The sequence below is a fragment of the Humulus lupulus genome, chromosome 6, assembly GCF_963169125.1.
Source record: "Humulus lupulus chromosome 6, drHumLupu1.1, whole genome shotgun sequence".
Lineage (NCBI taxonomy): Eukaryota > Viridiplantae > Streptophyta > Magnoliopsida > Rosales > Cannabaceae > Humulus > Humulus lupulus.
The window spans coordinates 6,480,166-6,506,841 of NC_084798.1; the positions used below are offsets into that span (position 1 = coordinate 6,480,166).

Below are 26,676 nucleotides of genomic sequence, written 5' to 3' on the forward strand. Positions count from 1 at the left end.
GAAATAAATGAGAATAAAATATGTAAGAATCAGAATTATTATTTGTATTATGTTGTCTACTAAAATTATTCGAAAAGATAATTGAAATCATTTTATGTCATTTACATCATCAAAAAACGTAATCAGAATGCTTAAATTGATTGAATTATGATTTTTAATTAAAAAATATAAAGTAATTATTTTATGATAAAAAAAATTAAAAAATAGAAACCATTACTGAGGAGAGAAATATTCATTATCAAACCAAGTTTTTCTATTCTCTATTTTAATAAACACGTGAATAGAAATCATTACCACACTATAAATAATATCCGTTGACCTTAAGTAAACACGCCGATAAATAAATCGATAACCGATACTCCCTAGTCCCTACTCCCTACTACTTACTCATTTAAAAGCATGGTGGTAGTCATGATAATGAAAGACTTTGTGGATAAAGTGAGCCAACCACTTTGATGCAACAAAGCAAAGTAATGCTATAGAAACCATGGCAGTCTTTAATGGTTGGCCTTGTTTGGTTGCAACAGCAGCATATCCAATCAGAGCTATGGCGACCACTTGTAGCACTACTTCTAACACTTTTAAAACCTTGTGTGCACCACTGCAACTGGGACAGTTCACCACATGGCTCCAATACCTGAACAAAAAAAAAGAAGTAAAATGTATTGTTAAAGGGCACCATTGGTGTCCAACATCACAAGAAGGTGTCATACAGTTATTGATACAATCCAATATCGGATCCCACACATTTGAATTTAATAAATATTATAAAGTATCGCTAATTAATCATGAGTTGAGTTGCTACCTCAAGTAGTATTGGTGCCAAATAGTAACATTCTATAGAAAAACCAACCAAAAAGTGTTATAATTTTCTTTTAATCTAGTTTGTGTTTGTGATAACATTTAAGATGGATTTTTTCTTGTAATGGTAATAAAATTATTGTTGTTACTACCTGTCCATAAGTTGTTGTCTAGGAGGAGATGGAGGAAGAGCAGTAGTGAATTTGGGTCTCCAATCAACCTGGCCACCGGCATACTTGTTTAGCCAATTTCTGAAGGCAACGATTGCAGCATCTGATTTTGTTGGCACAAAACATGCTTTGTGCCACTGCCCACGCCCACCATCCATTATTCTCCTCTCCTATATAAATATATAAATATATGTATATATATACCAAGGAAAAAAGCTAATATGTTACAAAAAAAAAAAAAAAGTAACAAATTTCGAAAAGACCCTTAGGTAGGTACATTACTTTTGTTCCTAAGGAAGGGCGTTTATCTGTTTTTTTGTACTTTGAGAAATTATAATTCAATTTTTTTTTGTTTCACAGCGTACATGTTAGATGTTAAAAACATCCTGCTAATTTTTCAGAATATTTCGATAAATTTACAATGTCGAAATCAAAGTTCAAATAGTTTGTTTTTCACGTGTATAAAAAAAGAAAATCAAGCACGCATGTAAGTGATTATTTGAATTCTGATTTTAGCATTGTAAATAATTTAAAATTTTCTTATATAAAAAAAATTAGTTATAATTTCTCAAGACAAAAGTGATGCAACTACCAAAAAATAATATATAAAGATTTTAAAAAATGATCACCTCAGAATGCAGTAGGCTTAGATCTGAATCGAAAATTAAGTTCTGGGAAATATGAGACATCCATCTTGGAACCATTTCATTCCACAAAATTCCAAAGTTCTTTACATTTGTCCATATCACTCTGCTCTTCCCAGGACTAATTGGTACACAGCTAAAAACAAAAACTATCTTTTTCTGAACCACAAAACAAAACAAAAGCAAAAATCATCAAAGCAAACTTTTTAAGATTTTTTTTAATACTTACATGTAGTTACATTTCATAAATTTATATATATATATATTATATGTTACCTTTGGTCCAAAAGAGGCACGAGAACAATACAAAGATGGTGCAAAAAATATGTTAGTAGCAAACTCTCGCTTTCCACTAAAACCATCAATATTAAGATTCTCCACAATCAATTCCAAAGGTATGCCACCTTCTCTGTCAGCCCCACCTATTATAATACAGAAATTAATTTGTCATATTCTATGGTAATTACTTAAAATTTACAAACAACTAATGTAACTATGTCTATAATATATAGGAGAATTTTTTTTTACAGGGGCTTCATTTTAAGTTCTACCAGTAGGACTCTTAGTGTTTACAACCCGTGAGCAGTTTTCGGCGCGATTTTTTTTATGACCGTGTATATTGTAGCTATTTAGAGCATCCTACAAATTTTTAGAAAATTCTGAATAGTTTACAGTACCAAAAACTAGGTTCAAACATGTTGCACGCGTGACTAATTTTTTTTATGCCAGTGGAAAACATGTTTGAACCTAGTTTTCGGTACGGTAAACTATTCGAAATTTTCTGAAAATTTGCAGAATGCTCTAAATAGCTACAATATACACGGTCATAAAAAAAGTCGCGCCGAAAACTGTTCACTGATCGAGAAATAAAGTCCTGCCGGTAGAACTTAAAGTAAAACTTTTATAAAAAAATTATCCTATATATATATATAAAGCTGAACAACCTGAACCTTTTTGACACGTTTAGACCAGTTTTACTTTTTTTTTTTACAGGTTTCTATAGCGGTTTTCTATATCATTTACGGTGGAGCCTTATAAAAAAAAAAAGAAGATGGGTTAATTTGTTGAATGAAAAAAATACCACAGAGAATTTTCAAAAAAGATAAATTAATTTGTAGCTTATCTGGCTTAAGATTAGACAAAATCTTCTAGAATTATTGTCACAGGTGGAGAATATCATCTCATTCACAAGGTCATTCTGATATAAATATCTTTTATTATTTTTTTAAAACGTAAAAATTTAATAATTAGATAAATATTTTAACCTAAATAATTATATATTATTCTCAATTCTAGTATTTTTATAATAAAGAAACAAAATAAGCTCTTAATATATACCTTTCCTTAGTGGAGTCTTCATTATTCCATAGTGTGAGTAAGGAACATGTGCAGGGTCCATAATATTTTCGATTGAGACTTCATATCTGAAACAAACTTAAATTGCAAAGTTATTAAAAACAACAAACAATAATACATATATATGATGATATCATCTAGGATTCAGAATTAAATCAAATGGTTTTTGAAATATAATAATAGATATAGGACACTGAAAACTAGGTTTAAATATGTTATTTTTCACGCACATAAAATAATTTATTTACGCGTGCAACAACATATTCGAATTTACTTTTCGGTACTTTAACCTATTTACAATTTTATGAAAATTTACAAAATGTTCTAAATAGCTACAATATATACGACCATAAAAAAATAGTGCCGAAAACTGTTCATGAATCGAGAACACTGAGAGCCAAATTGGTAGAGTTTAAAGAGAAGTGCCTATATGAGAATTATCTAATATATGTATATATATATATATGTATACAAGGCATTACCCAATTGGAAGCTCTCTACTGCCCCATGAAACTCTAGTGAATGAAGGGTCATCTATCTCTTCAATGTAGGGAGGCCTTTTCTTCGTAAGAATATCTTTGTATTGAGGATCAGTGTTGGGCCAAAACCACACAACACCATTCTGGACAGTGCTTGGATAAGTAGCTGCACATGCTCTCTTCAATGTGTGAACCTGCAATATATATATATATATATATAAATGAGAAATTTGTGAAAATAGTTTTTTTTTTTAAATAATTTTGTATTCTAGCCTATTTTTAATAATTTTTTTGTAAAATGATATCTATCTAAAGTTCGATCAGCTGTTTAAATTTTTCAACCAGTTGTCTCATATTTTCGACTAATTGTTTGAATTTTTTGACCACTTGTCCAAATTTTCGATTGACTATCTAAATTATGAGAGACAATTTTACAAAAAATTATTAAAACTATACTAAAGTGCAAAATAACTTTAAAAGATAGACAATTTTCTCGAAAAACCCTATATATATATATATGGAAATTAATTTAACTTATTTATAATCATATTTTACACATATATATATATATATAAAAAAGCAAACTTCAAACTTGATGGTAGTACTATATATACCATATTAAATTCTACTTATTACTTGAACTTCTACACTACTCATCATATACAAATATAATATTGAAATATATCAACTAATTATAACTTTACCCGCTTTTTATTAACTAAATATGATTTTTTTTAATAATCAACTAAGGTATAGAATAATAAACTCATAATTAATCTAGTTTCAATAAAAAGTTTTACAAATAAAATAATCTATTAATTTTTTTTGTCTAGATATCATGTATGAAAAAATTAATAGTGAAATGTAAATAAAAGTATGTTATAAATGGAGTAAGTGCTTTTTATCAAAAATGTAAAAATTTCCGTTCATTACTTAATGTTGCATTAGATTTTTCAAACCATTAATCTTTGCTTTAATATTTTCTTAAATACTTTTGGATAATTCTAAAGTGGGGGCAAAGTAGGGACATAGAAAATGTCTTTACCGTAGGATCATTTTCTATTTCTGATATTTGGAAAAATTATAACCCATATATTTTTTCATGACAATATATATTAGATTTATGGCAGACATTCCACAAATTTTCAAGAAATTCTGAATAATTTACAGTGTTAACATCAAAGTTCAAACAATATGTTGTTTTGCACTCGTATAAAAAAACTTAGTCACGCGTGTAATTGACTGTTTGAACTCTGATTTGGGCACTGAAAATTATTCGAAATTTTTCAAAAATTTGTGAGATGTCAGCTATAACTACAATATACACAATTATGAAAAAAAAATTGGTCATAATTTTTTCAAATACCAGAATTAGAAAACGCTCTTACAATATGGGCATTTTCTATGTCCCTACCAAAGAATTATCTAATACCTTTTAATGTTAGTGAAAAAAATAATCTACTTATAATTATATCCCATAATTATAATTATATAGTTTAGTTAAATAGTTTTTAGAAAATTAAAAAAAAACAAATTCTAAACAAATACCAGTACATGTACAAAATTAATTGTGAAATTTTAATATTTAGTTATGGAAAAGCATAATTATTAAGGGTGTGATTGGTATCCAATTTGGATATAATTTTATGATTTTAGATTTTTTAAAATCTGTGGAACTCGTAAAAATAAATAATTCGTAGACTATATTTGAAAATTAAATCCAAATCAGAATTCAGATTTTATGAAGGAAAGTTGAAAACAATAAAATCATGTTTTCACTATTTTCATATATTCAATTTTTTAAAACTCAAAAACAGTTTTCATACATTGAATCAATCACATTTTCATAAATATGTTTTTAGTCACTAAATTTAGATTTTCATTTCAAAAATATAGTTTTCTAATTGCGAACCAATTAGACCCTAAAATAGTTAGAGAAAATTACATCATTCACGGTAATTGAAAAAAAATTGATTTATACGGTAATATAAACTAATTACTAAAATACGGTGATTTTACACCACAGTCATAAGTTTTCTCTAATATCAACTCTCTTCTACTTTTTTATTATATTGTCTTAGTATCGGACATAAAATTTCTAATTAAATATGTCATTTTTCACTTCTTCTTTTTTCTCTCCTTTAATATTATTTTTTATATTTAATTTGTTTACAATCCTATTTTTATTTAAATTGATATAAATAATCTTTCAATTTTATTATACATATTAATGAATTTTTGTAACATATATTAATAGTAGTAGGAGAGATAGTGATAAAAAAATATTATATTGTTTTAAAAATCATAGCTAGTGAAATCTCAACACTCAATGTTAAACTAAAATCTTAATCTAGTCAAAATTTAAGCTTTGTTGCAAAAATATATTTTAAAGTTAAAAAATTAATTTTGTAAATTTTTGTAACAATCATGTTAAATAATTTTATAAATATTTATGTAAATGTTAGTTACAAAAATAAACTTCTTGATTGTGAAATTAGTTTTACAAACTGTTGTTACAAAAATGTAAAACTTGTATATAAAATTATTGTAATCCACTACTCCGTAACTGCATTTTTATATAAATATATACAATACAGTGTTTTATAAATAATGAATATCTTAAATTTATATTTTTAAGTTGTATAATATAAATTTGATGGTTACTGTAACTTTTTGGTACAATATTGTAACATATGGAAAGTATAATATTTTTATGTAAATTTGGTTACGATTTCTTAACTATAAATTATTTTTGTAAATGTTAGTCACAAAAATATCTTTCCTAATTATGAAACTAGATTTGTAAACTATTGCTACAAAAATAAAAAATTAGTTACGAATTTGTTCGTAAGTTTTATGTAAAAAAAAATACAATTCTAAAACTAAATTTTGTAAATATTATTTACAAATATGTAAAATATATTTATAATTTTGTAACAGATATTTATAAATTTATAAACATTGATCACAAAAAAATGTATTTTACCGCTTTTATTTAAGATTTAAAAGTCACTCCGTATTTACATTTTTGCCACTGTATTTTTATCAAAAAATTTCGTATTTTTGTAATATACCATATTTTTCATATTTTTTTTAACTTTTAGTGCATTTTTGTAGATTTCCCAAATAGTTATATAACTTTGTGAGACTGAAAAGTTAACAAATAAAATAAAATAAATTACGTTAACAAAAAGTAAATAGAAAACAATAATAAAACCACAAAATTAAAAGAATTAAAAGTGGGCTGGGTTAAAAGTGGGCTAGCAGCCCATTTACAATTAAAGAAGGAAAATTTACACTCCCACCCATTATATTAAAAATAATTACTAATTTGTTATGGATATTTTAATATACAGATATTCTTGTATTAATTAACATATATAACAAACATTCAAAATTTAATTACGACTTTATTATATCCATTTTTATTTCAAATCAAAACATATACATTAGTTACCATTTTGATTACATTACTCTATTTCCTAGAAGAAAAAACACTTTAATTCCTTATAAAGATTTCTTCAATTGTAATATAGGGTGACACTGACACCCTAAAGTGCTATTTAACATATATCTACATAATTTTGCTACTGAGTAGTATCTTTTACAATGTGATACCAAAGAGTATCATGCATATTTTATAACAAATATATACTAACTAGTGAAATGCATCAAAATTATATTATTTGATATGTATTTGATATGGATTGCGCAAGGATTCACCCACATACACTTTGGTGTCATTTGCTTAGCTATTTCTTTTCATGGCCGAAAGAGCCTTCCAATCGGCTGCCGAATGGGTCTGCTCGACACCCGAATGAGGAAATACCAACATGCAAGCATTGCCACCATAGAGACTACATTAAATGCAGGAACAGTAATAACTACGCTGTTTCCCAACTTTAATATGTCTCTCAAGGACAACCGTTTAACTGATGCTTTTAAAGTAGAGATACAACTCTCTGGAATCGACCAAGATCTCACCTCCATTGGAGCTACCCTTCACTACCAAATGGCGTACAGACTCCAAGATCACGCTCTGGATCTTTCCTTGCCAACAGCTGATGAAGCATTGCTGGTCACAGTGGACTCTACCCAAGTTCCAACATGCACTCATATTCCAAGGCAAATCTCTACAGATGATCTTATGAAGATTTTGCCTAGTTCATGGATAACAAATTATGAGATGCTCCAAGCTGTCCAGACTCTTACTGAACCATCTTATCATAAACGAGAAGATGGCTCTGTCGAAATAATCTTTGACAGAACTCAAACCAAGGCTCCCAGTTGCTTTACCACCCAGTATATGATGACATCCGTCACACCGGTTGATGTGGAAATCCAGTCTTTTGATTCTCAAGGCAGTCCTATTTATGCTTTTGAATCTTCGGATGGACATAAGTATTGGGATGTGTGCGACTGCAAAAGTTGCCTAAGATCAGAAGAAGACATCCCAAATCCAAAGCAACGTCCGAGCTTGGGAAAACGACTTAAGCAACGGCTAAATCAATGAGAAAAGGAAATAGGATTGTTAGGCCAACCATCTGGAAAGTTTGACTATATAGTCAAATATTCTACTCCCAAAGGCTTACCTGACTCTCCTCCAAAACCAACTGGATGGGACATTGAGCTTCCTCCCACGAGCTCTCAAGAGCCTCCACTTTCAGTTCCCCAACAGAACATTTTGCCATGCTACAAAAAGGCAGCAAAATGGATGCAACATCATGGCGAAGCTTTTCCTGCTCAAAATCAGTTCCAACAAATCCCACAAGTATGTAGGATGACTACCGCTGATTATGAGTCAGATTTTCCTCCACTTAAGAAATTTGACAAGCAAGATGACCAAGGAACAGTCTCTCACCAACCAAAAGTTCAAAACTCTACAACTAGAAATGCAGACGGGACTCTCAAAAAGATATCTCCGACCGAAGAAGTTCTCAATTAGCAATCAGAAAACATGATTGCCCAAAACAAGGTCTTGAAACAAGTTGAGTTACAAAATACCAGAATAAAGACAGCAGTAAAACAATCCCAGAATACTGTCATTGACAAACTCACTGCAAAGATCCAACAGACTCATGAAGAGCTTCTAGCTATCATCAAAGCAAACTCAGTTCCGATGCAGTATTTCTAGCAAAAGAAGCTGAGAAGAAGAGCCTCAAAACCCAATATGAATCCCTCAAGAACCGGTTCTGCCAACAAGAACCGACAATGGCACCTTCAACCAGCTACTTGGGAACTTCATCCCCGTTTGGGATAGCTACGACGCCAGTCCCATGGCAGTTTGCTACAATACCAAAAACCTCTCAGCCTTTTCCTATTACCGGATCTGTACAAGAAGACTCTGTTGTAAGATTGAGGCGCATCAATGATGAAAACCAACAACAGAAGTTAAAAAAGGGAAAGAAAAAAGAATCACCGGGCCAAATGACAGATGAACTCAAACAACTTATGGTTCATCCAGCCGCAAACCCTTTGTCACAAATGATTCGCCATACAAGCACTCTCCACATCGCAGATAATGAAACAAACTCAGAGGATCAAAGTTCTTCGACTAGTTCAGGCAATTCTTCAGGAGACTGGTCTGAAGAAATAAGCTCAACTTCTGATGATTCCATACTGAGTGACTCTGAGAGCTTATCCAGTAAAACTTTGTCTAGCGATGACGATGAAACAGTTCCACATCTGATGGTGCAACCAGCTGAATCAAACTCACAGACCGAACCAATTATCACAAGCGAAGACGAAAGTGGAAACGAATCAACAACACCACATGTTCCCCCAAAACGGAAAAGTAAAGGTTCAAATTTTCAAACTTTTACTTTAGATGACCTCCCTCCATCAAGATGGCGCGAAAGGTTCCAGGAGTTTCAAGCTTGGCTCAGCCTAGAATCACAAAGACCGGAAGCACAGACAGGAACGATTTTCCTCAGCTTTGTTTCCCGTTTTACAGGCACCCTACAAGATTGGTGGACAAGTCTGGGCGACTACAGACAAATGACGTTTTTGCAACTTCCATCTGTCACAAATGCCCTGACCTACCTGTATATTGAGTTTTGCGGACAAGATGCTCAAGTCACTGAAAAAATTCGCGCAGAATTCTTTAAACTAAAGTGTTGTTCAATGGATAAGAGAGATTTGGAAAAGCATTACAAAAAGATGACTCAAAGATTCTACCAAATAGGTGGAATTGATGACCCAAATCTAAAACAAGCGTTCCTCTCTTCCATACCAAAACCACTAGGAGAAGAAACCTTCAGACTTCTCTCGGGAACAGGAAGAACCTTAGCTGATGCTATGATTAGAGAAATTTATCAACTAGTTCTAAAGGCATTGGAAAAGATGTGCTCTCAACATAAATTTATCCAAGAATTTATGAAACAATCCAAAAAGCTTGGAAAGGTTTGCAGCCAAAAGGGACTACGAATCAAATGCCAGTCAGAATCAGCATGTTCCTGTCATCCAGAAAAAAGGAAACACAGCAAAAGGTTTAAAACCAATAGGACCTTTAAATTCTCAAGGGGAAAAGAACGCCGCTCCTACAAGTTTCTAAGGAGGAAACGCTCTTTCAAGAAAAAGTCTGACAGATGTTTTATCTGTGGTGAAAATGGACATTATGCCAAACAATGCCCCAAAGGGAAAACCGCCAAACTAATCACCCACATTCAACAAACAACGGGCATATCACTCGAAGAAAATGATCTGGAATCCATCTTCTCTACTGATGATGAGATCAATTCAGAATCCCTCTGTGCGTTCGAACAGCAGAAGACCCCAGATGAGTTCTACCACATGGCAGCAATCAATACAATACAACCATCGCCAATCATCTCTATGCAGATCCTCCCTACAAAGTATGCTCGGCCAATCAAAGTAGCAGCCTTCTTCGACACAGGAGCATCATACACCATGATGAACCCTGATGTTCTCCCTCTAGAATATTGGAGGAAAGAAAAGCAATACTTCCACGCTGCAAATGGAAGCATCTTCTGTACAGAGCTCATCAGTAAACCAATCAAATTATAGTTCTTCCCAGGATGCTCTATTATTCATAGAGTAATTGGTTCAAAATTACCAGCGAAAGATTTAATCATTGGTTTTGATGTCTACACTAAGAAAAAGGGTTTGAGAATTCTTCTTGGTGGCCTTGGTTACGAACAACATTTTTCTCCATGGGAATCCATCCCAAACTATTTTCTCATGACTCCTGATCCATTCTCCAAAGTCAAACAAAGACTCATAGAAAACTCTTGTGCCACAAATCATGCTGAATTCCTCCAGAAATGTGACCACCCTCTTTGGAAAAATCATCAGTTCTTCATCAGTTTACCATTTAAGCTCAACGAAGATATTAACCCTACCAAGGCAAGCCACCTAGGTATGAACCCAGAGCATCAGAAAATGGCAACTGAGGAATGCAAAGAACTACAAAAAACAAGGACTGGTCGAACCAACAACCTCTTCATGGGCATGCCATGATTTCTACATCAACAAGAGATCAGAACAGGCCCGAGGAAAACAGAGGCTGATTATCAATTATAAGCCTCTGAACGAATTTTTGGCAGACGACAAATTCCCCCTACCAAATAAAAATTCTCTATTTGCGAGCCTGTCGAAGGCCCAAATATTTTCTAAATTTGACCTCAAGGCAGGGTTTTGGCAGTTGGGTATTAAAGAAGAAGATAGGCCCAAAATGGCCTTCTGCATTCCGAACCACCATTATCAATGGATTGTCCTTCCCTTCGGTCTCAAAACAGCTCCATCACTGTTCCAAAAGACCATGACTAAGATCTATGACCCTATTCTAGATAAGGCCCTAATCTGCATTGATGACATATTGCTCTTCTCACAAGATGAGCAAGCCCATCAAAATCTTCTGGCCCAGTTCATATCTCTCACAGAAGCCCATGGGGTCATGCTATCCGAAAAGAAGATGATCATCGGACAAGCCCAAATTGACTTTCTGGGGATGAAGCTAGTTAAAGGCCAATATGAAGCCCAACCACATATAGCTCAAGAATTGTTAAAGTTTCCCGAAAAAGACTTCACAAAGGTCCAAATTCAACAGTTCTTCGGGATTGTAAACTATTTACGGGATTTTGTCCCGCGACTCTCGGAACTGACAAGACCACTCAGCGACATGCTTAAAAAGCAGACTCCACCATGGTCACAAGAGCAAACTGTAGCAGTCAAAAAGCTAAAAAAGATAATGCAGACACTGCCACCTCTGCAGATTCCTTCTGATGGGAAAAGAATCCTACAGACAGATGCTAGCGATCAGTATTGGGGAGCGGTCCTACTTGAACAAGACAAGACAGGGAAAAGAAAAATATGTGGATACAAGAGTGGCCACTTCAAAGATTCCCAGCTCCATTATCACTCTACCCTGAAAGAATTATTGGCGATAAAGATGGATATCACAAAATTTGAATTCCATCTGATAGGGCACCATTTCTTGGTAGAAACAGACTTTGTCGCGTCAAAAGGAATGCTTAGCCTAAAAGAGAGCAAAATGACAAATGCCCAACTGTTGAGATTGGCAGTTTGGTTTGACAACTATTCTTTTGACATTAAACACATTCAAGGCAAAATTAATGTTGTAGCTGATTTCTTATCCAGATCACCCCCTGCTATAAATCTAGCCTCAGGATACTCACCAAGAATTATCCCCATTGTCATCCAAAAACCACCACATACAATCCCAATCATATTCATGATGGCCTCTTCCTCTTCTATCACACACACTCAATCTTTCCCCCGGGATGCAAAGAAGATCCTTTCAAAAAAATCCAAAAAATCAGCTAGAGAAAGAGCAACCCACAGAGCAATCTTCATCCAGAATCTCATGATCTCCAAGCTTGGACCTTCTGTAATGCCCCGAATTCCCCGATGTGTTTAACGGCGTGAATAGTAGGCTGGGAGGGTCGTACTTGCTTAATTGTGTTATTAATTGATAAAATGCATGTATATGTTGATTATATTATAATATGATGTGAAATGCATGCATGTGAGTCCATATTTTTAATTACAGGGGTGTGATGGTAATTTGGCCCGTTGAGGGTAAATTGTTTATTTGTTCGTATGTTGGTGATATGTTTTAAGGCCACATTATAATGTGGATTTGTTCGAGCTATTCGGCATGAGACGATCTTTAAGTGTTAAAGTAGCGGTTTAGTCATAACGGGATTAAGTTCAAGGCTCGGGGTGAGTCTCGGGATGTTATAATGATTAGAATGTTGCCGGGAGTAAAAGGGTAACGGGACATGAATTATTGGTGTTTGAAAATTTTGAGATTAGCGGGAATTGGGAAGCGTTAATTATGATTAACGGTATAGGTTCGAAAGTACCAACTTTGCCCTTGGGAAGGCTTTAGAAACTTTTAAAGACCTAGGGGTATTTTAGTCATTTGGGTTTGGATTTATATGGCTTTGGATGGCTGTAGAAACAGAGCAAGAATTACCCTTCCCGTACATCCATTTCTCTCTTTCTTCCTTTGAAGTTTTTGGTCCCAATTTGAAGATACAAGCTAGGAAATCAAAGCTTGGGAGTTGTAGACTCGGTTCATCCATTGAAAAGGACTTTAATTCCATTTGAGGTAAGAATTCATCCATGAAAAACAAGCCATACTCTGTTTTACTTTATAGTTTTCAGCTTATAGTTTTGGTGTGGATAGTTGGAATCAATGAGAGTTTTTGTGTAAGATTGATTGGGTTTTGATGAGGGTATGATGTAGATGAAGTTTAGGGGTTGAATTGGGTGTTTTGGTAAGGTTTTGGATTGGTTTGGAGGGTTCGGTTTCAAGAGAAATCGCACAGAAGATGAACCAAAAAGTCTCTGGTCTGTAATTGGCGCAGCAGCGCCACTTAGGGCGCAGCAGCGCTATTCAGGGCTCAGAGCTGGGCTCTCTGACTTGGAAATAGGGCTGCAGCGCCATTTATTAGGGCTGCAGCGCCACTCATAGGGCTGCAGCGCCATTCAACAGGGCTGCATCGCTAGTCCATTTTTCAGCAAACCTATTTTAGGGCTCGGAATGATCCTTAAGGTTCGAGGTTTGGTTCCTTTGCCCCGTTTGAGTATTTTAAGAATCCCGAGAGTGGGGGATTGATCCCGGGAATGTGATTTTAGATTGTGAACCATTTATTAATTTATTTTATTAATGGATTATAATTGGTTGTGATTAGGTAACCGCTAAGGAATCTAAAGGTTGATCGTTCTCAAGGGTCGTTCTTTTACTCATTCTAGCTCGAACCAGAGGTAAGAAAACTGCACCCCAAGTGTGATATGCATGGATATTCATGAGGCATGTTGGTTGTGTAAATATGGACATGGATTGAATATAGAATGCTTAGCATATGTTGCTCACTTGTGCATGGTATTGACTCATTAGTCAGATTTGGCAAATGTGCTAGTATCAACTGTGAAGCTGTGACTTATTAGTCAAGTTCGGCAGTGGTATTGGGCACTGGTCACATTGCGCTGACTCATTAGTCAGGACGACCTTAGCATGTAACGCAAGCCAACAAAGATTGGATCTAATCAACTATCAACATTGAATGGCTCAAAGAGCATTAATGCCAGACCGACCCCGAGGGTCGATGAATGAAATAAGCGCTTGGAGGCTAGTGGCTTACCTAGCAGTCACTCTCCCACTTGAAACAGTGACATGCTTGACAGTCACTCAATAAGGTTTACCAGAACCTGTTGAAGGCTAGTGGCTTACCTAACAGCCACTCTTCCATTTGAATTAGTGACATGCTAGTCAATCACTCAGTATGGTTTATCAGGACCTCATGAGTTGTGTTCTCACTTGTTGGAAAGCTTTATACTCAGTGTGATTATAATGATAATCATTTGATAATGTTATTGAAAAGTGTTATGTTTTCTTGCTGGGCTTTGGCTCATGGATGCTATGTGGTGCAGGTAAAGGGAAAGAAAAGCTTACCTAGCCTTGAGTGGAGAGCTGATGTGGTGATGTGTACATATGCGGCCGCTTGACCACCACGGCCAAGGAGTTCTCAGAGGAACTAAGGGGTTTACCCTATTTTTGCCGCTCAGGTCGGCGGGATTGTAAATTTTAAACAGTAGTGACCATTTTGTACTGAGAGCAACTTATAAAAGTTTTGTTAGCTCTGCAGAGCAGTTTGTAATGAAAATCTCCATTTCCTTTTTACTGGTTTTATACCTTAACCTGTTAATTACACTTAGAGCACGTTTTTGACCAAAGGACTCAGGTAGCGAGTCAAATTTCCGGTCCACCGTTCACCGTAATTGTTCTGGGGCAACCAGGGCATTACACCTTCCATACAGAATGACTTTGGAATCCATCCAAAGTATCCATTTGCCCAAATCCTACCTCTCCGAGATGCTATCTTCACACCAAAACCGATAGCCCACCTTTTCTGGTACCTGGCCAGTGTCTTCACCATAGTTGTCGAAGTACAAACTATGGCCTTGCACACGTCCATAAAATCATTCTTGGACCAAGAAAGGTTCAAGCCAGCCTACCAAGTCCAAATGGATATTTTGTCCTGGTTTGCCCCACTGGAAGAATGGAAAAGGGTCTTATCAGCAGAATGGAAAAAAGTCCAAAATAACAGGCCCACTTTTATCTACCCACCAGGCCCAAATGTTGCCAGCTTAATGAACTGTTATACTGTTCTCTTCCTTAGCATCAATGACAAGCTCGATGCAGAACAGAATATAGTTACCAATCCAACATTCGAAGTCTACGGGTCAAAAGATGAACCATTATGTGGTCTTGGAGGCCAAGAGTACATGGACATCCAAAAAAATCTGTTTGAAAAAAACCAGATTATACCTCCGGAATTGTGGCCCAAACCAGAAGAAGATGCTCCTTGGGAGACATTCCCTTCCGACTATACTCGCAAAATAACAAGGGCCCTTGAAGCCTTCCATCTGTCAAAAAATGAAACAGATCAGGTCACCAAACTCGAAGAAACACTAGAACAAAAATATCCGTCTCTGTACAAATTGACCGATACTGAAAGGGTAGTTTTGCGAAAAAATGACTTCTTTGAAGATTCACAAAACCCATATGTTGAATCTGCAGATATGCAAGACCCCTATCTCTTCCATTACACAGGAGACGAATGGAACGTGATGTACACAGAATACGACGCCTGTCCTCCAGCTGGCAGTGACGAGGATGAAGAACCGACAGGATGGAACCCACTTCATGAAGACCCAGCATATGACTGACTATGAAATTAGTCATGAGACAATATTTAAATAACTATTTCAGCCATAAGGTTTTGTTGTTTAGCCTTTTGTCTTTGTCGGGGAATCTTATCCTTTACCTATGCTTTTGTCTTTGTCGGGGAATCCTATCTTATCCCTTATCTTATCCCAACCATGGTTGGTTTTGACTAGGATGGTTTAAGTTTGTTGTTTGGTTAAGTTTGTTTGCTGAAGGATGTGGCTATATAAGGCCATCATCCCCCTTTGTGTAAATCAGAGAATTTTGAAGCAATAAAATACTAGAGTGTTTATTATAAAAAATGTTCTTCTAAATCCTTCCTTCAGAGATTTCTGAAGTAGAGATAGCATGCAATATGGATCATATCTGAAGGCAACTACTGTTATAAGTTTTTAGATTAACCTTCGAGTTAATAAATCTAGCAATCTATCCTGTATGATCATAAGTCACGCAATTCTGAGTATGTAAGTCGTGCAGATTGGTGTGAGAAATTGCTGGGTTTATTGATTCGTTAGTTTGTCTTTATAACTTATAGCAGGAACACCTTAATGGTATCAGAGCTTCATCAAAATTATAACAATTCTTGGGCTATATGTGGTTGGGCTTCATATTGGCCTTTAACTAGCTTCATCCCCAGAAAGTCAATTTGGGCTTGTCCGATGATCATCTTCTTTTCGGATAGCATGACCCCATGGGCTTCTGTGAGAGATATGAACTGGGCCAGAAGATTTTGATGGGCTTGCTCATCTTGTTAGCAGAGCAATATGTCATCAATGTAGATTAGGACCTTATCTAGAATAGGGTCATAGATCTTAGTCATGGCCTTTTGGAACAGTGATGGAGCTGTTTTGAGACCGAAGGGAAGGACAGTCCATTGATAATGGTGGTTCGGAATGCAGAAGGCCGTTTTGCGCCTTTCTTCTTCTTTAATACCCAACTGCCAAAACACTGCCTTGAGGTCAAATTTAGAAAATATTTGGGCCTTCGACAGGATCGCAAATAGAGAATTTTTATTTGGTAGAGGGAATTTGTCGTCTACCAAAAATTCGTTCAGAGGCTTATAATTGATAACCAGCCTCTGTTTTCCTCGGGCCTGTTCTGATCTCTTGTTGACGTAGAAAGCATGGCATGCTCATGAAGAGGTTGTTGGTTCGACCAGTCCTTATTGTTGTAGTTCTTTGCATTCCTCAGTTGCCATTTTCTGATGCTCTGGGTTCATACCTAGGTGGCTTGCCTTGGTAGGGTTAATATCTTCGTTGAGCTTAAATGGTAAACTGATGATTTTTCCAAAGAGGGTGGTCACATTTCTGGAGGAATTCAGCATGATTTGTGGCACAAGAGTTTTCTATGAGTCTTTGTTTGACTTTGGAGAATGGATCAGGAGTCATGAGAAAATAGTTGGGGATGGATTCCCATGGAGCAAAATGTTGTTTGTAACCAAGGCCACCAAGAAGAATTCTCAAACCCTTTTTCTTAGTGTAGACATCAAAACCAATGATTAAATCTTTCGCTGGTAATTTTGAACCAATTACTCTATGAATAATAGAGCATCCTAGGAAGAACTGTAATTTGATTGGTTTACTGATGAGCTTTGTACAGAAGATACTTCCGTTTGCAGCGTGGAAGTATTGCTTTTCTTTCCTCCAATATTCTGGAGGGAGAACATCAGGGTTCATCATGGTGTATGATGCTCCTGTGTCGAAGAAGGCTGCTACTTTGACTAGCCGAGCATACTTTGTAGGGAGGATCTGCATAGAGATGATTGGCGATGGTTGTATTGTATTGATTGCTACCACGTGGTAGAACTCATCTGGGGTCTTCTGCTGTTCGAACGCACAGAGAGATTCTAAATTGATCTCGTCATCAGTAGAGAAGATGGATTCCAGATCATTTTCTTCGAGCGATATGCCCGTTGTTTGTTGAATGTGGGTGATTAGTTTGGCGGTTTTCCCTTTGGGGCATTGTTTGGCATAATGTCCCTTTTCACCACAGATAAAACATCTGTCAGACTTTTTCTTGAAAGAGCGTTTCCTCCTTAGAAACTTGAAGGAGCGGCGTTCTTTTCCCCTTGAGAATTTAAAGGTCCCATTGGTTTTAAACCTTTTGCTGTGTTTCCTTTTTTCTGGATGACAGGAACATGCTGATTCTGACTGGCATTTGATTCGTAGTCCCTTTTGGCTGCAAACATTTCCAAGCTTCTTGGATTGTTTCATAAATTCTTGGATAAATTTATGCTGAGAGCACATCTTTTCCAATGCCTTTAGAACTAGTTGATAAATTTCTCTAATCGTAGCATCAGCTAAGGTTCTTTCTGTTCCCGAGAGAAGTCTGAAGGTTTCTTCTCCTAGTGGTTCTGGTATGGAAGAGAGGAACGCTTGTTTTAGATTTGGGTCATCAATTCCACCTATTTGGTAGAATGTTTGAGTCATCTTTTTGTAATGCTTTTCCAAATCTCTCTTATCCATTGAACAACACTTTAGTTTAAAGAATTATGCACGAAGTCTTTCAGTGACTTGAGCATCTTGTCTGCAGAACTCAATATGCAGGTAGGTCAGGGCATTTGTGACAGATGGAAGTTGCAAAAACGTCATTTGTCTGTAGTCGCCCAAACTTGTCCACCAATCTTGTAGGGTGCCTGTAAAACGGGAAACAAAGCTGAGGAGAATCGTTCCTGTCTGTGCTTCCGGTCTTTGTGATTCTAGGCTGAGCCAAGCTTGAAACTCCTGGAACCTTTCGCGCTATCTTGATGGAGGGAGGTCATCTAAAGTAAAAGTTTGAAAATTTGAACCTTTACTTTTCCGTTTTGGGGGAACATGTGGTGTTGTTGATTCGTTTCCACTTTCGTCTTCGCTTGTGATAATTGGTTCGGTCTGTGAGTTTGATTCAGCTGGTTGCACCATCAGATGTGGAACTGTTTCATCGTCATCGCTAGACAAAGTTTTACTGGATAAGCTCTCAGAGTCACTCAGTATGGAATCATCAGAAGTTGAGCTTATTTCTTCAGACCAGACTCCTGAAGAATTGCCTGAACTAGTCGAAGAACTTTGATCCTCTGAGTTTGTTTCATTATCTGCGATGTGGAGAGTGCTTGTATGGCGAATCATTTGTGACAAAGGGTTTGCGGCTGGATGAACCATAAGTTGTTTGAGTTCATCTGTCATTTGGCCCGGTGATTCTTTTTTCTTTCCATTTTTTAACTTCTGTTGTTGGTTTTCATCAAGCATGCGCCTCAATCTTACAACAGAGTCTTCTTGTACAGATCCGGTAATAGGAAAAGGCTGAGAGGTTTTTGGTATTGCAGCAAACTGCCATGGGACTGGCGTCGTAGCTATCCCAAACGGGGACGAAGTTCCCAAGTAGCTGGTTGAAGGTGTCATTGTCGGCTCTTGTTGGCAGAACCGGTTCTTGAGGGATTCATATTGGGTTTTGAGGCTCTTCATCTCAGCTTCTTTTGCTAGAAATACTGGCATCGGAACTGAGTTTGCTTTGATGATAGCTAGAAGCTCTTCATGAGTCTGTTGGATCTTTGCAGTGAGTTTGTCAATGACAGTATTCTGGGATTGTTTTACTGCCGTCTCTATTCTGGTATTTTGTAACTCAACTTGTTTCAAGACCTTGTTTTAGGCAATCATATTTTCTGATTGCCAATTGAGAACTTCTTCGGCCGGAGATATCGTTTTGAGAGTCCCGTCTGCATTTCTAGTTGTAGAGTTTTGAACTTTTGGTTGGTGAGAGACTGTGCCTTGGTCAGCTTGCTTGTCAAATTTCTTAAGTGGAGGAAAATCTAACTCATAATCAGGGTAGTCATCATACATACTTGTGGGATTTGTTGGAATTGATTTTGAGCAGGAAAAGTTTCGCCATGATGTTGCATCCATTTTGCTGCCTTTTTGTAGCATGGCAAAATGTTCTGTTGGGGAGCCGAAAGTGGAGGCTCTTGAGAGCCCGTGGGAGGAAGCTCAATGTCTCATCCAGTTGGTTCTGGAGGAGAGTCAGGTAAGCCTTTGGGAGTAGAATATTTGACTATATAGTCAAACTTTCCATAGGGTTGGCCTAACAATCCTATTTCCTTTTCTCATTGATTTAGCCGCTGCTTAAGTCGTTTTCCCAAGTTCGGACGTTGCTTTGACTTTGGGATGTCTTCTTCTGATCTTAGGCAACTTTTGCAGTCGCACACATTCCAATACTTATGTCCATCCGAAGATTCAAAAGCATAAATATGACTGCCTTGAGAATCGAAAGACTGGATTTCCACATCAGCCGGTGTGACGGATGTCATCATATACTGGGTGGTAAAGCAACTGGGAGCCTTGGTTTGAGTTCTGTCAAAGATTATTTCGACAGAGCCATCTTCTCGTTTATGATAAGATGGTTCAGTAAGAGTCTGGACAGCTTTTTGAGATTGATGGAGCATCTCATAATTTGTTATCCATGAACTAGGCAAAATCTTCATAGGATCATCTGTAGAGATTTGCCTTGGAATATGAGTGCATGTTGGAGCTTGGGTAGAGTCCACTGTGACCAGCAATGCTTCAGCAACTGTTGGCAAGAAAAGATCCAAAGCGTGATTTTGGAGTCTGTACACCATCTGGTAGTGAAGGGTAGCTCCAATGGAGGTGAGATCTTGGTCGATTCCAGAGATTTGGACCTCTACTTTAAAAGCATCAATTAAACGGTTGTCCTTGAGAGACATATTAAAGTTGGGAAACAGCGTAGTTATTACTGTTCCTGCGTTTAATGTAGTCTCTATGGTGGCAATGCTTGCATGTTGGTATTTCCTCATTCGGGTGTCGAGCAGACCCATTCGGCAGCCGATTGGAAGGCCCTTTCAGCCATGAAGATAAATAGCTAAGTGAATGGCACCAAAGTGTATGTGGGTGAATCCTTGCGCAATCCACTCGGGAATAAACTCAGGAGGGATTTGTAAAGTGACAAATTGGACCTCAAGAGTAGGTCTTAATTGGCACTCACTGAATTTAGAGGCTTGGATATATTCTTTTGGGGCTTTATATGATGGTTTGATAAGTGCTTTAATGGAACGGGTAAAATGAGTGATGGATTTTGGGAATATTTGGTACGGGTTGATCAAGGGAAGGTTGTTGTTGGCAATCTTGTTTTCTTCAGGAACATATGATAGTTCGTAAAGAAAGTCAAGTTTATTGGCTGTGGATTTGCGGAAAGATAGGGAAGGAGTAAGTGACAAGGGTGATATTATAGGAGTACTAGAACTTGCAGAGCTTGTGGATGATGTTTCTTTTGCCATATTTTGAGATAGAGACTCGTCAATAGGATAGGATGAATTATGGCTCTGATACCATTAAGGTGTTCATGCTATAAGTTATAAAGACAAACTAACGAATCAATAAACCCAGCAATTTTTCACACCAATCTGCACGACTTACATACTCAGAATTGCGTGACTTATGATCATACATGATAGATTGCTAGATTTATTAACTCGAAGGTTAATCTAAAAACTTATAACAGTAGTTACCTTTAGATATGATCCATATTGCATGCTATCTCTACTTCAGAAATCTCTGAAGGAAGGATTTAGAAGAACATTTTTTATAATAAACACTCTAGTATTTTATTGCTTCAAAATTCTCTGATTTACACAAAGGGGGATGATGGCCTTATATAGCCACATCCTTCAGCAAACAAACTTAACCAAACAACAAACTTAACCCATCCTAGTCAAAACCAACCATGGTTGGGATAAGATAAGGGATAAGATAGGATTCCCCGACAAAGACAAAAGCATAGGTAAGGGATAAGATTCCCCGACAAAGACAAAAGGCTAAACAACAAAACCTTATGGCTGAAATAGTTATTTAAATATTGTCTCATGACTAATTTCATAGTCAGTCATATGCTGGGTCTTCATGAAGTGGGTTCCATCCTGTCGGTTCTTCATCCTCGTCACTGCCAGCTGGAGGACAGGCGTCGTATTTTGTGTACATCACGTTCCATTCTTCTCCTGTGTAATGGAAGAGATAGGGGTCTTGCATATCTGCAGATTCAGCATATGGGTTTTGTGAATTTTCAAGGTAGTCATTTTTTCGCAAAACTACCCCTTCAGTATCGGTCAATTTGTACAAAGACGGATATTTTTTTTCTAGTGTTTCTTCGATTTTGGTGACCTGATCTGTTTCATTTTTTGACAGATGGAAGGCTTCAAGGGCCCTTGTTATTTTGCGAGTATAGTCGGAAGGGAATGTTTCCCAAGGAGCATCTTCTTCTGGTTTGGGCCACAATTCCGGAGGTATAATCTGGTTTTTCTCAAACAGATTTTCTTGGATGTCCATGTACTCTTGGCCTCCAAGACCACATAATGGTTTATCTTTTGACCCGTAGACTTCGAATGTTGGATTGGTAACTATATTCTGTTCTGCATCGAGCTTGGCATTGATGCTAAGGAAGAGAATAGTATAACAGTTCATTAAGCTGGCAACATTTGGGCCTGGTGGGTAGATAAAAGTGGGCCTGTTATTTTGGACTTTTTTCCATTCTGCTGATAAGACCCTTTTCCATTCTTCCAGTGGGGCAAACCAGGACAAAATATCCATTTGGACTTGGTAGGCTGGCTTGAACCTTTCTTGGTCCAAGAATGATTTTATGGACGTGTGCAAGGCCATAGTTTGTACTTCGACAGCTATGGTGAAGACACTGGCCAAGTACCAGAAAAGGTGAGCTATCGGTTTTGGTGTGAAGATAGCATCTCGGAGAGGTAGGATTTGGGCAAATGGATACTTTAGATAGATTCCAAAGTCATTTTGTATGGAAGGTCCAAGCTTGGAGATCATGAGATTCTGGATGAAGATTGCTCTGTGGGTTGCTCTTTCTCTGGCTGATTTTTTGGATTTTTTTGAAAGGATCTTCTTTGCATCCCGGGGGAAAGATTGGGTGTGTGTGATAGAAGAGGAAGAGGCCATCATGAATATGATTAGGATTGTATGTGGTGATTTTTAGATGACAATGGAGATAATTCTTGGTGAGTATCCTGAGGCTAGATTTATAGCAAGGGGTGATCTGGATAAGAAATCAGCTACAATATTGTTTTTGCCATGAATGTGTTTAATGTCAAAAGAATAGTTGTCAAACCAAACTGCCAATCTCAACAGTTGGGCATTTGTCGTTTTGCTCTTTTTTAGGCTAAGCATTCCTTTTGACGCGGCAAAGTCTGTTTCTACCAAGAAATGGTGCCCTATCAGATGGAATTCAAATTTTGTGATACCCATCTTTATCGCCAATAATTCTTTCAGGGTTGAGTGATAATGGAGCTGAGAATCTTTGAAGTGGCCACTCTTGTATCCACATATTTTTCTTTTCCCTGTCTTGTCTTGTTCAAGTAGGACCGCTCCCCAATATTGATCACTAGCATCTGTCTGTAGGATTCTTTTCCCATCAGAAGGAATCTGCAGAGGTGGCAGTGTCTGCATTATTTCTTTTAGCTTTTTGACTGCTACAGTTTGCTCTTGTGACTATGGTGGAGTCTGCTTTTTAAGCATGTCGCTGAGTGGTCTTGTCAGTTCCGAGAGTCGCGGGACAAAATCTCGTAAATAGTTTACAATCCCTAGGAACTGTTAAAATTGGACCTTTGTGAAGTCTTTTTCGGGAAACTTTAACAATTATTGGGCTATATGTGGTTGGGCTAAATAGCTACTAAGTGGTAACTCTTATAATGTAATACTAAAAAGTATTCTATAACAATTAACTACTAACCAGTGAAATGCATTATAATTATACAATTTGATACTAATTAGTATAAAAAATAACTTGATGCTATTATGTATACATACAATCTCATATAATGTGAATATCATACATAATTAACTACAAAGTGGTATGTGATACCAAAAAATATCCTATGTATTTTATAACATGATTTCAAAAAAAAATTTACACTGTGATACCAAAATAAAGTAGCCTAAGTATTAAATTTACGTTGAAATGAATATTTTCCTAAAGAAATATATAGTGAATTAATCATTTGGTTAATAAAGTTATATAAGGAAAATTGTAATGGTTGTGATTAATTTAAGGAAAGTTTATTATTTATTAAATCAAATAAAATAAGTTATTTATAATAATAAACAATATATTTTGGGTATATTATTTTATTTCTAACAAAGTTGCTATTATTTTATTCTATAAGTATACATGTGTAAAGTGCCCATTAAAGAACCTAAAAAAAAAAAAGAAAAAGATTAAGCACAAAAGGACAAATGTCCTCTGTCAGTCAATATCCATGTTTCTTTATAAAAGATAAGCTTATCTTAATTAATTTATATATCTTTAATATGTTCAATAATTTATGAATCTTTTGGCAAAACGTGTTTTTCTTTTTAGTTATTTAGTATTATAGCCTAGTTTTAATAAATTTTTACAAAATATTTTTTTATAATTTTTAAATAGCTAATAAAAAATTTAGATAAGTAATTAAAATATTTAAATAATTATTCGAAAATTTTAGATAACTGGTCAAATTTTAAATAGGTGTTATTTAGACTATTTTACAAAATTAAAAAAAAAACATTTTCCATCAATTTCTCTTAATTTATAAATTTTAAAATATAAATTTATATACTTGTATACGAAGAATTCTCTTATAGGAACTTTACTTTAAGTTCTATTGGTAGAGCTCTCAGTGTTCTTGACGTTTGAATCGTTTTCGACGCAATTTTTTTTATGATCGTATATATTGTAACTATTTAAAGCATCGACGCCATTTTTAGAAAATTCTAAATAGTTTATAGTATCAAAAACTAGATTCAAATATTTTGTTGCACACATGATTAATTTTTTATGCGAGTGAAAAAATATGTTTGAATCTAATTTTCGGTACTATAAACTATTCGAAATTTTCTAAAAATTTGCAGAATGCTCTAAACAACTACAATATACACCGTCATTTAAAAAAAACCACACAAAAAACTATTAACGGGTCGAGAACAAAGAGAGCTCATCCGGTAGTACTTAAAGTAAATTACTGCAAGAGAATTTTCCAGGTAGTTGGATGCTCCCTTTAACATAGAAATTTTATGTATGAATCGACTGCACTTAGATAAGGACCGTTATATATAAACAAAGAGAGTTAGAGAATAGAGATACCGGGGGGCCTTCCGGGGGTGCTTGAGGGATGAACTTGCAGTCGCCGGAGCCATTAAAGCACCAACCATGGTACACACACTGCAATCTCCCCCACTGATCGATCCTCCCTTCTGATAACGGAGCCAACCTATGAGGACAACTATCATCGAACACCTTCCAAGCACTCTCATTCTTGTCCCACCACACCACCACATCCAGCCCCATCACCTTCTTCCCATGCGGCCTCCTCTTGTCCAGATCACAAACCGGCACAATCGGATACCAGTGGCTGTACCAGTCGAATTTCCCATCTGGGTTTTGGTGAGATTCAAGCTCATCTGGCTTGAAAGGGTCAGCGAGCTCTGTCGAACCAGATGAAGAAACAGAAGTGAAAAGCTTGGATCTTGATACAGTAATCCTCTGACCAAACGAGAAAGATGAAGTGGGTATTGTGTTGAAGTTGGAGTGAAAGAGTTTGGTGTCAAGTCTCGATGGAATACCATTGTTAAGAGAGTGAAATGCAGAGGTTGGTCTAAGAGCTACCATGGCTGGTTTCAGCTTGATCTCTCAACTATTTTCGGAGCTAAAAATCTAATTAATGAATTGTGGGTTAGGAAGAAAATAAAAAGACTTTTGCTTTAGCCATTATCATGATCGAGTTTGAGAATGAACAATTATTGGGGAACACAACACTCCATCCCCACAAACATGATGGCCCATGTTCTGGCCTACTGTCAGAAGAACACTCTCGAATACTACTGCCAACCTCGCCTATGATGTGAAAACACAACCTAAAAATGGCAATCGGTAAATAATATTTTTATACCTGTTTTTTGACAAAGTTATGGATCGGTATTCAAAAATTGAAACAAAAAAATACTTTATATTTAATTAATTCAATTATAAAACAAAGAAGATGGTCCATGAAATATTATATTTAGAATTTTTTTTTATCAAAATTTGGTATAAGTTACTTATATATCATATGCATAATTATATTATAAAATTATAAAATATAAATAAAAGTAGTAAAAAAAAAAAAGAGAAAAGAGCATACAATTGAGCTAAAAATCTAAGACTTTTGCATTAACCATTATCATGATTGAGTTTGAGAGTGTTATAATTTTAATAAATGTCATTGGTCAGATTATACTATTATATCATTGTATTTAATGTTTAGATGTATATTTTAAAGCATATATCCGTTAATAAGTTCTTAACTAAAATTATCTCATAAATATTTTTAGTTTAGTTCTACCCATTTTTATCACAGACAATTTCAAAAATACCCTTGACCATATGATACTCTTCTAAAAACAGTATCCACCAATTATAGGGGTATAATAAGTATAATGATTGAAATAGTGGGTATTATACTAAAACTTAAAAATTGTTTATACTTTTTTGGACCCTATATTTTTCTCCATTACCTGTTTAGACCCTGTGTTTTGACAAATTACTTTTTGAACCCTGTGTTTTGTAAAATGGTTAAAATAGAACACTAAACTCAATTTTGGTAAAGAAAAAATTGAATATAACAACACAGTTTTTAAGCAGAATGATTTTATTTTTGTTCTGAATTGTTAGTTTGGTAAATTATTTGTGATTTTAGTTGAGAAAACATTGACCAAAATCGGGTTTAGAGTTCTATTTTAACCATTTTACAAAATATAGGGTTCAAAAAATAATTTGTCAAAACATAAGGTCCAAACAAGTAATGAAAAAAAATACAGGTCTAAAAAAAGTATAAACCCACTTAAAAATTATAGATAAAAAAGAAAAGACTTTCATAAAAGTGTTTACTAAATCTAATTTCTTTTTTATTCTTTTTCTCTGTTTATCTCCTTATCTCGGCCCACTCATCTACTTTGCCAACTTATATTTAACTCCTATTACCATTCAAACTTTTTACTATT

General features: G+C 35.6%; 1 protein-coding gene across 1 annotated transcript; it reads right to left on the reverse strand.

Moving 5' to 3' along the window:
• Positions 1–372: 372 nt before the first annotated feature.
• Positions 373–25,463, reverse strand: LOC133781544 (protochlorophyllide-dependent translocon component 52, chloroplastic-like). Its single transcript, XM_062220581.1, has 7 exons — positions 24,782–25,463; positions 3,454–3,644; positions 2,954–3,039; positions 1,892–2,037; positions 1,601–1,774; positions 954–1,141; positions 373–637 (listed from the first exon to the last, which is right to left on the reverse strand). Exons 1-7 carry the CDS (start codon positions 25,304–25,306, stop codon positions 388–390), a joined length of 1,560 nt encoding a protein of 519 aa, XP_062076565.1. The 5' UTR covers positions 25,307–25,463; the 3' UTR covers positions 373–387.
• Between the last annotated feature and the right edge of the window lie 1,213 nt (positions 25,464–26,676).

Bases quoted from the DNA above. Each gene is read 5' to 3' on its own strand.
- LOC133781544 (XM_062220581.1), bottom strand. From the start codon at position 25,306: ATGGTAGCTCTTAGACCAACCTCTGCATTTCACTCTCTTAACAATGGT. The intron at 1,775-1,891 runs GTAACATATAAT...TTTGTGGTTCAG, and splicing joins GTGCCTCTTTTGGACCAAAG to AAAAAGATAGTTTTTGTTTT. The intron at 1,142-1,600 runs GTGATCATTTTT...ATATTTATATAG, and splicing joins TAAGCCTACTGCATTCTGAG to GAGAGGAGAATAATGGATGG.